Here is a 16,758-nt window from a genome sequence, read left to right on the forward strand (position 1 = left end):
TAAAAACAAACAAACAAGCAAAAAAAGAGTGGACTATGTGACCTTCCTGCCTCCTGTCTATAGCTAATTCCTGTGCGTAGGATCTCTATTCCAATACCTCCCATCTGAGAGGTGTTGCACAGAAAAACTGTCTTCTCTATTGTCTGTTATTTTGATGTATCTCTCTCTATAGGCTTCTTCCCATAAGCACTGGAACATGCTAGTGTCCTTCCCTGCATAAAAGAGAGGGAGGGAGGGAAGGAGAGAGAGAAGGAGGGGAACAAAGAGAGGGAGGGAGGGAGGAAAGAAGGAAGGAAGGAAAGAAGGAAGGAAGGAAGGAAGGAAGGAAGGAAGGAAGGAAGGAAGGAAGGAAGGGAGAGAAGGAGGGAGGGGGAGGAAGGAAGTCCTTTCATGTCCCCTTTCAAGCACTACTCTCCCTTTTCTCCCCTTCACAGGAAAACTCCTTCTGTGTTATGTGTGTCTCTGTCTCTCTCCTCCTATGCCTTCTTCAGCATACTGCTTGTACAACAGCAAGTCCATTCTTTTTTAAAAAAAAAATTTTAAGTTTATTTATTTTGAGAGAAAGGGCAGGCGAGGGGCAGAGAGAAAGAGAGAGGGAGAGAGAGAGAATCCAAGGCAGGCTCCATGCTGTCAGCATGAAGCTGATGTGCGGCTTGATCTCACGAACTGTGAGATCATAACCTAAGCTGAAACCAGGAGTCAGACGCTTAGCCTGCTGAGCCACCCAGGTGCCCCACAAGTCTATTTTTCAACTGTAATCATGCAGGCTTCAAGTAGAAAAACTACAAGACCCACTACAACTTTGACAACCTGCCTACTAAGATTGAACTACAAAGTCAACATCAACCCAGATCCTGACAAGCACTTGACCCCAGAGTACCTTCTGGACATTTATCCAAACAACAAGGCTTTTGCCATCTTATACCTCTATGCAAAGCCACCTGACAAGGTCATGCCTTCAAGTTCATCAACTGCAAGTGAGATTAGTCTCACCTCCCCTGTCAGCTCACTGGTAGCGTCTTCAAGCTCAGATTCCACTTCAAGCACTACCACTACCAGTGGTGATGGGCCAATAGATAGATGGATAGAGCTCTAGGATTCCAGAGCACAGTCATGCCTTCTGCAGATGAAAACTATTTGTCATTTGAAAAGCAGCTCCTGACATTCTTCTCAGTCTCTGATGCCTGAACATGCTAAGTGAATATTCGACCAGACTTCCCATCATGAGCTGAGTACTGCTATATTTACCAAGTATAGTATCAGGCGGGCTCTGCAGCAATCCATTATACAATGAATATGATACATTTGGGATCAGATTGGAACAAGTTCAGAAGTCAATTACACAGCAGGTCATCACTTACCTCTGTTTTGCTGATGCATCTCTCAATTCACACCTTTGGCCCACTGGGTATGATGACTATCTGATAGAGGAGAACAAAATCCTAGGCTTGGATGACACACAGGTTGGCTTGAGATGATGGAAGAAACTGACTTCTACCCTACCCTGCCACATTCAGGGGTGACCCTCAAGGACAGTGGTGAGGGGAAATTCTCTCACTGGGCAGAGTTTTGAGCAGGATACTTAGCCATGTCCTTTGTGTGGAGGTAGAAAGAGTCCGAGGTAAATAAAATACTTAGACTCTTGGGCAATGGCAAAATGTTTGGTTGATAGAGGCCCAAAAGAAACAAATTTGTACAATGGCTGACAAGATGGAGGCCATCCTCTCTCTAAAGCTGATGGAGCTCCTGCCACAGCTGAATGCCAGACCTTCCAGAAGAGGGCAGAACTGAGTCCTTAATACACCCTACTAAAAGGGAGAGGCAGCTGCTCTGAACTCTACCCTGGAGAGAGCAGTGATTTAGATCTATAATATAGAGTCCCAGCCTAGAGAAATAAAAAGATATGGGACCTCCAAGTATATTTCTTTTACCATTATTTTATTTTTTTCCATTTTTACCGTCAACGGATCTCCCGAGTCTGCTTTCTTTTTTAAAGTGCACAAACTTGTCGGCTAACATTCATCCTTACCCAGCAAGAATACGGAGATAAACACTAGCCCTGTGCGGCTACAAATTCAGCTGACGTGTACATTACAGGCAAATACAGTGTTGCACTGGGGGCCTCAGCTGTTCAGGAGGGCCAGTGTGCCCTAAGAACACTCCCGCCATTTTAAGCAGAGCCTGCCACGTTTTGGTCTGTAAGGCTCAGGTCAGCTGTGGACTTCGAAACTGCTTCCTTCAGCCCTTCCTGTCTCCAGACCCCAAACCTCCGTAGGCTAAGCTGTGAGCCGGTAGCTCAGCTTCAGAATCGCTGGATTAGTCTGGAAGAGTTAATGCACTGCAGAGTACTTAATTTTCTCCTAGGGAGTCATCTGCTCATTGGTAGGAAATTGATGACTAAGCAGTCATTATCAACTCCGCAGGATGGTTCTAGCACAGGGGGACAAATAACCCAGAGGACAACATGCACTCAAAGCTTATTTATTGTGAAATAAAGGAGGCAAGCCACATGTTACTGAATAAGAGAAGACAAATCATGACATCGCTGATCACTCTGTTACTAGCGTCACACGTTTCCCCTGGATGTCACAGGATTTCTTTTCAGGATTTCATAGTAAACACTCCAGGCAGAAATCATAAGCAATCGGTTCAGATGTTGTTATTTGCCTTGACATCATTTTATATGCGTTTCTCTATATTAACAAAAATATTACCTTCTAACCTATAATTACAAACACCTTCAATCAGAGGAGTGCTTTTACCTTAATTAAAATACAAATCAATATATCAAGCAGCACAACTTTACTGTATAAACCTTACAGAGAAGGTCCTGTCCTGGGGGTAGCTGAGCACAAAATGAACATAAGACACACCCCAGGTCTTTAAAAGCTATCATTTTATCCACCCTTTCAGCACCTGACATGTTTACCATGAAGAGTTATATTATTAGAGCTTAAGAATTCCAATCGCCAGTTAAGGATCATATAAGAAAAGTAGAAAATTTCCAGAAAGTATTACTTAACATTTTTTGTAGAATCTAAGACATTTAGCCTTTTTCAAAATAGAAATTTAAGTATGTTGCCTTTTCATTCAAATGGCATTATTTCTATATGAAGTTTTAAGACAGTTATGCATGAAGCCCAATTACCACTCCTTAAGAAATGCCTCTTCAGTCTACTCTTGTGTTACCAAACACACCTACCATTTAGACATTCTCTTGAAGTAAATCCTAAGTTAAGCAGTAGAGCTCAGGTCTAGATGCTTCCAGGCTAGTGGATGGGGACAATCACTCTTTCAGAAGGCCCTGGTTCTCCTTAGTCATTTTCTTTGTTTAAATTCAATTCGGCATTGTCCTTCTGGCTGTTGGACACCTAGCAAGTGGAGAGGGCTCTAAAAGCAGAAACGCAGAAGAAAGTTCGAAATTAAGAGACATAAGCCAACCTTTTTAGATCAAAGGTTTATTCATTTGTAATTATCTCCAAAAGGTACAGAATATAGATTCGAAAGACTGGAAGTATTTCCTTGATGCATTTCAAAATGTCAAGCATCAATTTTAGCCAGAACAGAACATTTACAACCTGTTCTATCAGCCTTGAGGTTTGAGGGATGTTAAAAAGCAAGGAAAAAGCAATCCGTTCAATTTAAATCCTCAGTCTAGGGTCAAGTTCGAACACAACAAGGCATAGAATAGGTTTCTTAACAAGGAGATTCTTAGGATGAGTTGCAGGGTTACCAGGAACTCCTTGAAGTTGCAACCACACATTTGTGTGTATGGAAAATTAGGTCCTTTTCTAGAAAGGGATCCATAGGTTTTGTGAGATTATCTAAGGATCCATGACCCCCTAGAAGGCAAAATGGAACAAAACCAACCAACCATATGAGCAAAACTCCACAGTGTTAGCAAAAATGTACTTGTTTGGGCAAGGTAAATGAAATTGGTCTTATAAATGGCCCAAATGAATAGCTCTCATTGTCAGTATCTGGACACTGCTCTCCAGTCACGGATCTTGTAAAGCTTATTGTTTGCTTCTTAAGGAGAGCTGAAATTAATTTTCTAGGACTCTTTGAAGTAAAATAAAGCACTGGGATTTTGGAAAATTAAAATCGGGGATTCTAGCATTTGGTTTTTGCTACTATGACAAGTAATATTTCTTTGGGGGAGCTGATTTCCAAGCCCAGAGATGTCCTTGTACTTGACAAAACAGTGGTCAGAACATGCCCTGGCAACCCAACCCCCCACCCCCATCTCCTACAAGAGCCTGGTAATGTAAAGGCCATTTCCTGTATTTTTTGATCACCTCATTTTACAATCTATTCAAATAAGTCCAATAATTAATTGATCTTTCTAGAATGAGAATTGCAACGTGAAATGCCACTCGAGATCATGAGAATTCACTTAGACATATACTTTTTATAAACTGAGATAACATTTCTTTTTCTTGAGATATTTCTCTTAAAAATGTTCTTAGTAGTGTCAAAACAGAAATAGGATGTGTGTAGAACAGTATGATAAATATAACTAATAGAATTCTTAAGAAAAAGGTCTAGGCAAAATCTTGCCCAAGGAACTGGTCAAAATGATCTCTAGGCTTAGGTGTTACAGGGTCTGGACAAAAGTCATCCTTTAATCTGATAAGGCATTCCCATGTTTCTCACCAGTGGTAAAATATTTGGAGGGAGAATCAGTTCCAGGCAGAGCTGTGGCATCTAACTCCATGGATCAGGAACTAGTATTTGGTGAGCATACGCCTGGCCCTGATCTTCATTTTGACAATAAAACTATACTTGCTAAGAACCTTTGTGAAGGGTTTTTTGATTTCCCTTTCATGGTAGGATTTTGAGGGCTTTTTATCCTGGTAGTTACTTGTACTCAAAATAGAAGTGCAAAAGAAATCAGGGGAAAGTGCCGAAATGTGCATATTTATGAGTAATACAACGTTGTCTGTGTCACTTAGGCTCTTACATAATTTCTATTGAAATGTCACCAAAGAGTTTTTATTTCTCCCTCCATACATTAGCCTTATTATATCAAGAGTAAATCAAAGCACAATATGCTATGTAAGGAGTTCTGAAATTGCAATGCTTCATTTCTGAACTCATCCTCAGTTGAAACAGCACCTTTTATCCAGAATCTTCAGAATGACTTCTGAACATTTGAAATTACATTTGAACTCTCTCTCTTATCACCCAGGACAGTGGTCCTCAAAGTGTGTTATCCGGACCAGCAGCATTAGCACCACAAGGAAATTGGTTACAAATGCAGATTATTGAGCCCCTCCCCTCCCTAGATATCCTGGATCAGGAACTCCAGGGGTGGGGCCCAGTTTTCTGTGTTCTAAAACACCCCCCAACCCACCCCCAGGTCATTCTGATGCTTGCACCAGTTTGAAAGCCACTGGCCTAAGATAACAGTCCTATAGAAACACAGACGGGTTAAATGACTAGAATATTTAATGGTCAGAGGTAGGAATAATGTCATGGTCTTTTCACTCCTGTTTAGTGTCTTTACTAAGTTGCTCACTGTCTTTGTTGCTTTCTTCCATGGTATTTGCTTCCCTGGTGAACCAAAGGCTATGATTTACCTCTAAAACTGGTGGGTCAGTTTTGGACTCATAGACATGCCTCTCTAGGGAAACAAGCCCAATAGCAAGGCCAAGTATGTTTAGCACAGGGAACAAAGTCAAAATTGTAGATTCACTGAGGAGCTCCTTAACATTGTAAATGGTGGAAAGACTGTTATTTGGTCCTGGTCTTGTGGTACCATGGCCACAAACATTAGATCCAGAAGTAAGGGAATTAAGGGGGTATCTTCTCAGTCTGCTTCCATGTAGGACACTTGTTAAGATCAAGCCTAAGTGATGAAATTAGCAGCTCATCTCTAGTAATTGAAACCAGGGTGTTAGAATTTACACCAAAGTTGAAAGCCATGATAGTCAAAATTCCTAAGACACTTACTTGTTTCGGTAATGGGTCCAGAAGACTACAGTCATATTTATAAAGTATTAAAATAATACATATCTGAATCTCTAACAGAGCAAACCACCTGAAAGAAAAACACAAAATTCTCAGTGAAAAGGGCATAAATATTTACCAATAGAGAATATTTAGAAAGCTCATGGCCATATTTCAGAGCAAGTTGGCTCTTCTTCACAATATGAGCTTTAACCATCAGAAGCCTAGAGTACAAAATAATTTATTCTTTTCTTTTATAATACTGTCTACTCCAGAGGGTAGGCGAAATGATTAAATTGCTTAAACATGCACGTACGTCAAATGCTTAGCCAGTGAAAGCACTCAATAAATGAGGGCACAGGTCTTTCTTCAAAGTTTTAGATCAATGCTTCCCATCATGGTAGCCATTAGCTACACGTGGCTATTTGAACCTAAATAAATTTAATTTAAACAAAATTGAAAATTTCAGTTCCTCAGCGTCTCTAGCCATATTTCATGTACTCAATAGCCATACTGGATAGTACATCTTTAGAACATTTTGCATGATCACAGAAAGTTCTACTGGATATTCTTGTCTGATTTAGATTCTTTTTGCCCTGAGAAATACTTCCCCAATCCCTCTCCTTCTTGTCTTATCTCCAGTCCCCCCACTACTCCCTCAGTGCAGTTCTTCATGATTTGTCTCCCAGATTACTAAATTAGCTCAGCTCTCAGATTAATTTCTCTGCTTCCAGTTTCACTTCCCTCCACTCTATCCTTCACCCTACCATTGGAGTGAACTTTCTAAAACATAAATCTGTCACTATGTCCTCAGTTATGTGTACACACACACACACACACACACACACACACACACACACACAATCTGCTGATGCTTCCCATCTCCTTCCAATTAACAACAGAGAATACAGCCTTTGAAGATATGTCTCCACCTCTCTCCCCAGCTTCCTCCCCACTGATAGCTCTTCTTCAGTACCCATGTTCTTGCCACCCCGTATACTGACATTCCCTGAATGGTGATGCTGTCTGTTGTAAGCCCTTCCCCTGCCTGAGGCCCAGTCTCCCCTGGAGGCATTCTCTGATCTCTTTTTTCTGAGATGAGGTGCCCTTCCTCTCCACCTCTATGGTCCCCTGTGTGCATCTCAGCAATACCACCTCTTGCACTGAATTTCAGTTGCTTATTAGCCATTTCTCTCCTAGAGGAGGAACTGTATTGTTGGGACTTAACAGTACGCACCACACTATTGGTGCCTCATCATGTTATCTGGATGAATGAATGAATAAATGAGTAGATGCCTTCCATAAGACAGATTCAATTTCCTTCTCTTTTTAGCTTTCTTTCTCTGTGTTTCTGTGGTACTTAACACTTTCCTCCACCAATACCCTTATCCTACTATATCCTACCATAGTACAGTTAATGGTTTGAATGTCGGACTCCCCTTATAAATGACACTATTCACATACAGTAGCAACCATGTTCTACTCATCTTTGAATCCTCAGTATTTGTTGACTGAGTGAATGAATGAATATGAATGACCTGATATTCATCTCAGATAATTAGATTTGTTTCCCACTAGTATTCTTGAAACATCTTGAAACATTCTTGAAACATCTTACTTCAAATGAAATCTGGAGCACTCCACATGTTTTTATGACCCACTTGGAAGCGCATCACGTCTTCACAAATATTTTTGATGTATACCTAACCCTACTTACTTGTAAGTGCTAAGAACAATTTATTCTAAGAGACTATCAATGGCTATGAAATAGAACATACACAATCTTTACTGATTTGAATCAAAGAGCAATTCCAAGAAAAAGCAATCTTGCTAATCTGTGTACAGGTTCAGAACTTCTCACAACTTCATTTTTGTGAGACCTCTCACAAAATGGAACTTCTACTTCTAGCCTTGTCCTGTCTTAAATAACTCAGAAGCTGAGCAAGATTCACAGTGTGGGATGAAAATTCCCAGGAGAAAAGAAATCAACGAGGTGAGCTCTGCGCTCTCCTGCTTTCTGTCCATGGCAGTTTCCAGGTCACAGTGCAAGAAGGAGAAAGCCCACACAGACTTGATGGTCTCACTAAATTAAAAAGACAAGAGATCAACGTTCAGGGAAGCTAAAGAGACTATACTTTGCAGGGAAGAATAAAAGAGAGGAGGGAGTTTCACAGAAAGAACAAGAGTGCTTCAGAGAGCTACCTGGGGGTCTCCTGGAGTATCTGGCTGAGTACTGATCTCAGCATGTGGAAGAGGCAACAAATGAAATGGAGATGAGAAATGAAAAAGAAAGTGAAGGAACAATAAGCTGAATGACCAGGGCTCTCGCAAGATATGGAAGTCTGTGTTCCCACGTGCAAGAGTGGGGAGATCTTGTAACGCATGGACAACAGAATAGAGTGTTTAAAAGATTATTGCCGGGGCACCTGGGTGGCTCAGTCAGTTAAGCCTCCGACTTCGGCTCAGGTCAGATCTCACGTTCGTGGGTTCGAGCCCCGCGTCAGGCTCTGTGCTGACAGCTAGCTCAGAGCCTGGAGCCTGTTTCAGATTCTGTGTCTTCCTCTCTCTGACCCTCCCCCTCTCATGCTCTGTCTCTTCTGTATCAAAAATAAATAAAAAACATTAAAAAAAAAAAAGATTATTGCTTTATCGGTGCCTGGATGGTTCAGTATCTGACTCTTGGTTTTGGCTCAGGTCATGATCTCATGGTTCTTGAGGTCAAGCCCCATGCGGGGTTCCACAATGACAATGCAGAGCCTGCTTAGGATTTTCTCTGTCTCCCTCTCTCTCTGCTCCTCCCCTACTCTCTCTCTCAAAATAAAAAAATAAAGGTTATTGCCATAATTAGAAGTGGCATTATATTATCTTAAATGCCACTCCTGCTTTATCTTAACAAAGATTAACAAGTATTGAAAACTCATTATTCTGAGCAACTAACTACACACCACAGTAAAGCCTGAAACTAAAGAATACAATAAAATCTAGTATCTGTGATGCTTAAGATTCATGTCTTGCATTTATTCAGAAATGACCACAATTAGAATAAACAGGGCCATATGAAATATGGGTGAGAGAAAAAATCATTCAAAAGAAACAGACCCAGAAATGACAGATACTGTAGATGACTAGCTAGAATATTCCACAGGTTCAAAACGGAGAAGTACAATGAAGAAAGAAATGGAAGATACAAAAAAAAAAATCAAACCTAACTTCTAGCAATGAAAAATATGGTTATTTAGGGGCTCCTGGGTGTCTCAGTTGGTTAAGCTCATCATCTCACCATTCCTGAGTTCTATGTCTGTGTCAGGCTCTGTGCTGACAGCTGAAAGCCTGAAGCCTGTTTCAGATTCTGTGTCTCCCTCTCTCTCTCTCTGCCCTTCCCCCACTCACGTTCTCTCTCCTTCTCTCTCAAAAATAAATAAACATAAAAGGTTTAAAAACAGAAGAAAAATACAGTCTCTTAAATGAAAATACATTGGATAGGATTAACAGAAGATAAGAAAAGATCATGAAACAATGTAACACTGGAAAATATCCAAAATGAAGTACATGGATTAAAAAAGGACTGAAAAAAGAAATAAACAGAGTATCAGTAATGTATAAAATAACATCAAGCAGTATAACATATGTGTAATTTGAAGATACAGGTAAGTGGGCAGGAAAATTTTAGAAGAAATAGAAGCTGAAACATTTCCAAATTTGTTAAAACGATTAATTTACAGAGTTAAGAAGCACAATGAACCCAAAGCAAAAGAAACATAAAGAAGACTATTCCAAGGAAAATCATAATCCAATTGTTAAAAAAAAATACAGTGATAGAGAAAGTCTTAAAAGCAGTCGGGGAAGGGGCAGCCACAATGAATGAATGAATGAATGAATGAATGAATGAATGAATGAATAAAAATGATCACAGACTTTTTATCAGAAATCGTGAAAGCAGAAGACAACACAACAACATCTTTAAGGGGCACCTGGATGACTCAGTTGGTTAAGCATCCGAATCTTGGTTTCAGCTCAGGTCATGATCTTAGGGTTTGTGAGTTCAAGCCCCACATCAGGCTCTGTGCTGACAGTGCAGAGTCTACTTGGGATTTTTTTCTCTCTCTCTGCCCCTCCCCTGCTTGGTCTTTATCTCTCTCAAAATAAATAAACTTAAAAAAATTAAAACCAAAAAACAACATCTTTGAAGAGTTGAAAGAAAACAAGTAAACACTGTTCTTTATAATAATACACTGACTCTGGGGGCGCTTGGTTGGCTCAGTCGGTTAAACATCTGACTTCAGTTCAGGTCATGATCTCACAGTTTGTGGGTTCAAGCCCTGTGTCAGGCTCTGTGCTGACAGCTCGGAACCTGGATCCTGCTTCAGATTCTGTGTCTCCCTCTCTCTCTGCCCCTCCCATGCTCATGTTCTGTCTCTCAACAATAAATAAACATTAAACATTTTTTTAAAAACACACTGATTCTGTTCTGAGAGAAACCTGCCTTGATAATTTGGGGGTAAATTTTTCATTTCCTCTTTATAGGTTTAGAGCAAACCATCTTGTAGGGGAAAAAATGACTGTCTTTGAGACATATGTGAAATAGAGAAAGAAAGAGATGTTGAGACGGCAGTCGATTCTTTTGTAGAGAATTCAAAGGATAAACATTTGTATAAGCCTTAAGAAAGTGGGAGATGGTGTGCCCATGCCCATCAGGGACTGTTTTGAGGATCTCAAGTCCCAAGGACAATGGTGGACAGTTGTGATGGGAGCCCCTGGTGTTACTCTACACTCAGACTTTGAGAAATGTACTCATGGAGGAAGGGAGATGGATCTTGGAGTGAAATTGACACCCCAGGGAAGGGATGAGGTTAAAAAGGAGGGTGACTCCTCTGTGGCTATTTTGCAATAGACAGGCACAGCCTGTGTGCAGGAGTCAATGGTAGGAAGAGGGCATTTCCTGGGCTATGGGAAAAGAAATATTTTATGTACAATTTTTATCTTTCCCTGACTACACCACAGGCATGTCTTGTTTTGTTGCATTTCACAGATACTGCCTTTTGTACAAGCTGAAAGTTGGTGGCAGCCCTACGTGGAGCAAGTTTATCGATGCCATTTTCCAACAGCATTTGTTCTCTGTGTCACATTTTGGTAATTTTCACAACATTTAAAACTTTTTCATTATTGTTACACTTGTTATGGTGAGCTGTGATCAGTGAATACTACTGGGTCCAAGTTCAGATTAACTTACAGTTAGCATTTTTTAAAGCAATAATCTATTCTTTTTAACATTTTTTAATGCTTATTTACTTTTGAGAGACAGAGACAGAGGCATAAGCAGGGGAGGGGCAGAGAGAGGGAGACACAGAATCTGAGCTGACTCCAGGCTCTAAACCATCAGCGCAGAGCCCGACACAGGGCTTGAACTCATGGACTGCAAAATCATGACCAGAGCCAAAGTCGGATGCTTAACCAACTGAACCTCCCAGGCACCCCAGGAATAAGGTATTTTTAAGATCAGGTATGTGCATTTTTTAGACCTAATGCTACTTCACACTTACTGTTGCTATAGTGTAGCAACAGTATAACTTATGCTATAGTGTAGCATAAGCATAACTTTTATATGCCCTGAGAAACCAAAAATTTCATTTGACTCACTTTATTGTGATATTTGCTTTGTTGCAATGGTCTGTAATCAACCCTGTGTAATTTTTAAAAAATTCAGTCAAGAGTGATGCATCTTTATGGCCCTGTGTGACACCGCTGTGAGAACAAAGAGATGAGACAATGCTGGAAAGCATAAAGAGCCTCACTTTCCTCTCTCTCTCAGAGACAGCATCTAACAAACAGCATCTCATCTACCACGAGGAGCTGGGGGTCCAGCACACATCACAGGACACTAAGGGTCAGATTCGGAGGGGACACCTAGGGTGTGGATATAAGTTACATGCTTTTCCTCCCTACTCTTCCTGGAAAAGAGGGACATTTATGGGACCAGTGAACAGGCACTGAGTTTACATACTAAGAGTTGTTACAATAACATGAGATCTCCATTCATTCATCCATTCAATGTGTATTGTCTTCATATGTTTTATGCTCTCTTAAGTGCTGATGTGACAGCAGTAAACAAAAAAATTCATACTTTTCATAAAAATGCTTACATTCTGTAAGAGAGGTTGTAAGCAGGTAGCACATAAACAAGCAATGCTTATATCAAGCATGAGAATACGTCCTACAATAATAAATAAGACAAGATAAAGGGAAAGGGAATGTGGCATGGGCTAAAATATTTTGGATGAGGAAGTCCTTTCTGATGAGGGGACATTTCAGTAGACATTGGAATGATGTAAGAGGGTGCAGCATATGACTGGGTACGGAATTCCACACAGAGGAAGCAGAAGGTGCAAAAATCCAGAAGAAGGAGAATAAGGGAAAAAGAGGAGGATAGTGTTACTAGAGATGAACAAGAAGGGGAATGTCAGAGAAATACCCCAGGCAAGTAGAGCCTGTGCAGGCATGTTGAAGACTACATTTTATTCTGTGAGACGGGAAGCCATTGAATAGCAAATGTGACATGAGTTTCGAAAGAATCATTCTGGCTGCTACATGGAGAACGGACCATATGGTGATGGAAGCCAGAAGACGGATGAGGGAGCCATTATGATTTTCTAGACAATAGAAAGGAGGGCCTGCGACCAAGATGGTAGAAATAGTCATGAGCCGGAGTTGGAGACCGGATATCCTCTGGACGATGGGATGATGATTTGCCTTCTGGATGTGGAAGTCTCAGAGTCAAGAATGACTTTTGACTTGAGAAAGTGAATTTCTGACCTGAGGCAATGCAAGAATACAGTTGCTAGTTCCCTCAGCAATGGGGAGGCCTGAAGGAAGAGCATCTGGAACTCGGTTCTGGAACTGTTAAGCATAGCTTGCTGTACACCAGTGCCCTGGAGACATCCACTGCAGAGGCTGAGTGGAGGCTGGGTAAATGGGTCTGACGTTTAAGAGGGATCCAGTCAGGACTGGAGACGTACGGGATATAAGTACAGAGTCATCATATTCAGATGACTATTTAAAGCCACGGGACAGGATGTGATCACTTAGGAAGTAAGTCAAATAGGATAAAAAAAGACCAGACACACACACACACACACACACACACACACACACACACACACACCTAGCAATCCCACGAGGGAGTGCTGGGGACATTCCAAAATTTGGAAGTCATGAAGGTGAGGGAGATGAGCAAAGGACCCTGGGAAGGAAGAGCCAAAAGGGTAGAATAACAAAAAGAGAGCAGTATGTCTAAATCCCCATGAAGTATTTCACAGAGGGCACGGGCCCCGTATCTAACAGAAAATGTGGCAACGAGCGCCAACACGTGAAATCAGTCACTGAAGTTCCCAGCTACTGAAATGACCAACTCTTCTCAGTACTTAGCGCCATTCCTGGAAGTAAACTAGATGAGATCACTTCTTCAGAGAACCAAGCTGACACTTTGTGTGGGTAGAATAAGCCGTGACTTCCCAATACTCCGTGTGCTTACCTGGCAGCACTGGAAAAGTACTGGCTGAGTTTGCATCTGTGAATCACAACACAGTTTTGTAGATTGCACTTCATCCAAACAAATCCTATTTTCTCACAACTCTGACTTTGGCGCTCCTCTAACATTACTTTGCTCTAGACCCGCGTGCTTCTCCGAGCTCGGCTCCCTGGCATGAAGGGCCTTGGCACTCCGTCCAGTCCTTGGAACAGAGGCACTGTAGCAGCGTGAGGACAAAATAACCACTTGGGCAGGCAGGGTGGCGGCTGCTCCAGTGAGGAAGGCACTCCAGCCAGAAGGACAACCTGTTCCCAGGCACCGTCTCACAAGGGGCCCTGGAACTTCTAGGGCCCGGTGACTGCTTCACACCCTGCCCCGCAGAAGGTGAGGTGATGAGAGACAAGGCTGGCAGAGTGGGATGGCCCGGCTCCTGGAGGGTTTGAATGACAGTGTTGGGTCTTTGATCCTGAAAAGTGCTACAGACCTAGTGAATTAGTTGTGCTTTTTGAAAAATTATACCTATATGTGAAAAGGACATTTCCTTAAGCATTATTACACACAGAAGACCCTGAATACATACTTCCACTATCACGCAGATGAGAATGCAAACAGAAACAATGTTCACAAGCTATTTAGGAGCAAACATGTTAGAGGTGCCTGGGTGGCTCAGTTGGTTAAGTGTCTGACTTTGGCTCAAGTCATGATTTCACAATTTGTGGGTTCAAGCCCTGCATCGGGGCTCTGTGCTGACAGCTCAGAGCCCACTTTGGATCTTCTGTCCCCTGATCTCTCTGCCCCTCTCCCACTCATTCTCTCTCTCTGTCAAAAGTAAATAAACATTTTTTTAAAAAGAGTAAACATGTTAGAAATACTATGCACACTTTGATTAGAAATAATTAGAAAGAATATTTATCAATTCATTAGAAGAGCTTCCCACTATAGTCTATAAGGCATTTCCTTAAAAAACTTTAGTCCCTGCAATGTTCCTTAAAATCATAAAGCTACACTTCCCTCAAGGGAAAATGACAGTTGAGGTTTCTGATCACTTCATGCTGTCCATTAGGGAGGCTTTAATATTTTTTTCTTTTATCTTTGAGTGTTGTTAGTTATTAAGTTAGTATTAGTTATTAAAAGAGCTTCACATATTTCATATTAGTTCTAACCATTTTGATTGACATCCTAGTTAAAGGAAAGGTGAATTAATAAAGGATAACAAATAATATGTGCTAAAATAGTTTTCTCCAAATCTAAATATTTGAATATTACAGCAAAATTACCTGTTATTCGCTAAATACAGTCATTTTTTATGCAAATGAAAAAAATTGTGTTTTCTAGCCTTTACCATGTTATTGAATTGTGTTTGATGTCTAAAATTTCAGAGACCAATGTATATGTACCTATGATATTAAAACCTTTTTATGTCAAAGAAAATGAGCTTCATAAATTACAGAAGCAAGCTGAGGTATGTTCACGTTAGGATTGTTTTCATAATGTTCCTATGTCAAAACAATGAAGATAATGAGGCATATTATTTATAACAGGTTTATTTTTCACACTTACAAGAACAACATCACACATCTACAAATAAAGCCCATTAAAATATAAACATGTTGAAAATTCCTTAAATACTAGTGCTTGTGTGCTTCCACCCTGTGTAGATAATCGTTCAAGGAGCACCGCACAGGCATCCGGAGCATGGAGTCCGACGAAACGGACTCTACCTGGTGGACCTCACACTAGTAATGGACGTGGAGAGACGCAAAGGGTAGGGTGACAACATGAGGTAAAGGTAGAGACAAAAGTGCTATGGAAATTTGGAGTCTGGAGAGAGCACTGTGGTCTGGAGCAATCAACGATAACCTCTGTGGAGGTCAACCTTGAGCTAGACAGCAATGGTGGAAGGCAATGGGCTTTAACTAATAGACCCTCACCTGGAGGGAGGGCATTCCAGACCCAGCCGTTAGCAAGAACAAGCGAACGAATGGGCATTGTAGTTGGGGGTGGCTGGCAGACCCTTCGGGGAGGGCACCTCCAGCTGTTCATAAAGGTATCATCAGCCTAGAACTCCCGGCTCTGCCTGACACTGACGCTGATCTGACACTGCTTTGCAGGTGGTGTCACTGGAGTTTTAATGAGACAGACCCTCTGAGATGATTATTTGAGGAAGAGTAATCTGTGTGTAGTGAGTAAGATGAACGGAAGGAAGAGATGATAGAGCCTGGGAGAAGGGTTCACTGTAATGTCACCTGCGGGTGAGCATGAAGACCTGGTTTAGGAGGGGGCAGTGGTCGTACAAGGCCAAAAAGGGGGAAGAGTAGAGGGTCGCTCCAAAAGGCCAAGTGTCGAGAGCAGCCCTACATCAAAAAGAAATAGAATGTAGTACTCAGGGAATGATAAGATTACAGGAAATGAATGATTTTGGTCTTACATGTCTTGATTTTGAGATTGCCTCCCTCTCTTGCTTTGGAAAAGAAAATCTCTTGCTTCTTTTTTCCCTACCAGAAGTCACTGCGGGCAATGCCAGCATGGGCTGGAAACCTGCCACGGTTGCCAGGGGCAGGGGCTCTGAAGTATATTCCTAGTTGCTACCAGCTGCGGCTTATGAAAATAGAATGATCTCGCCCTGGAATTCAGAGAAGGCAGCAGACAGACATACTTTCACAGGCATCCTTCACGGAAGCATGGCCATTCAAGTTAAAGGGGCAGTACTTTCCCCACAGTCTCCGGTGCCTTAAGAGACCTTTCAGGAAAGTGAAATCAATTCGGTGGCAGGAGGCAAAGTAATCTGGGCAGGTAGTTGTCAAACGTTAGCCTGCACCAGAATCCCCTGGAAAGCTTGTTAAAACTCAGAGCGCCGGGCCTCGCTCTGGAAGTTTCCAATTTGGGGAGGTCTGGGGAAGGGCCCAAGAATTTGCATGTTTTGTAAGTTCTCAGGTCATATTACTACTGGTGGTCTTGGAATCACACTTTAAGAATCACTGATCTAGAAGAATTTGATGAGAAAGGGAAAAAAATATATGTTACACGATGTAGTTTATCAACCTGTTTTAGTTTCAGTACAACAGTCACAATGATAAAGACTATCTTAGCTATACATGAAACCCTACGGTTAAAGCACCGGACTCACGACGGGGTGAGGGGGGGGGGGTGATGGTGAGGGCAGGATGTGTGGAGTGATCAGGAAGATGCTTACATTAAATAAGAATAAGGTGGGAAGGGAAGAGTGGGAGAAGGGTAGGTGGGAGAGAAGGACAAGGAAAAAAGCCTACGGAAAAGGGAAG

At 41.6% G+C, this 16,758-nt stretch overlaps 1 protein-coding gene across 1 annotated transcript in view; it reads right to left on the minus strand.

Moving 5' to 3' along the window:
* Positions 1-2,465: 2,465 nt before the first annotated feature.
* Positions 2,466-16,758, minus strand: part of LOC115296949 (24-hydroxycholesterol 7-alpha-hydroxylase) — a 96,294-nt gene continuing 82,001 nt past the window's right edge. Inside the window, exons 11-12 of the mRNA XM_029945433.1 lie at positions 5,956-6,043; positions 2,466-3,390 (exon numbers count right to left, since the gene is read on the minus strand). Of these exons, the coding sequence (XP_029801293.1) occupies positions 3,319-3,390; positions 5,956-6,043 (160 nt within the window). The 3' untranslated portion in view covers positions 2,466-3,318. The remainder of the gene's footprint in view (positions 3,391-5,955; positions 6,044-16,758) is intronic.

The sequence above is a fragment of the Suricata suricatta genome, chromosome 7 (assembly GCF_006229205.1).
Source record: "Suricata suricatta isolate VVHF042 chromosome 7, meerkat_22Aug2017_6uvM2_HiC, whole genome shotgun sequence".
NCBI lineage: Eukaryota > Metazoa > Chordata > Mammalia > Carnivora > Herpestidae > Suricata > Suricata suricatta.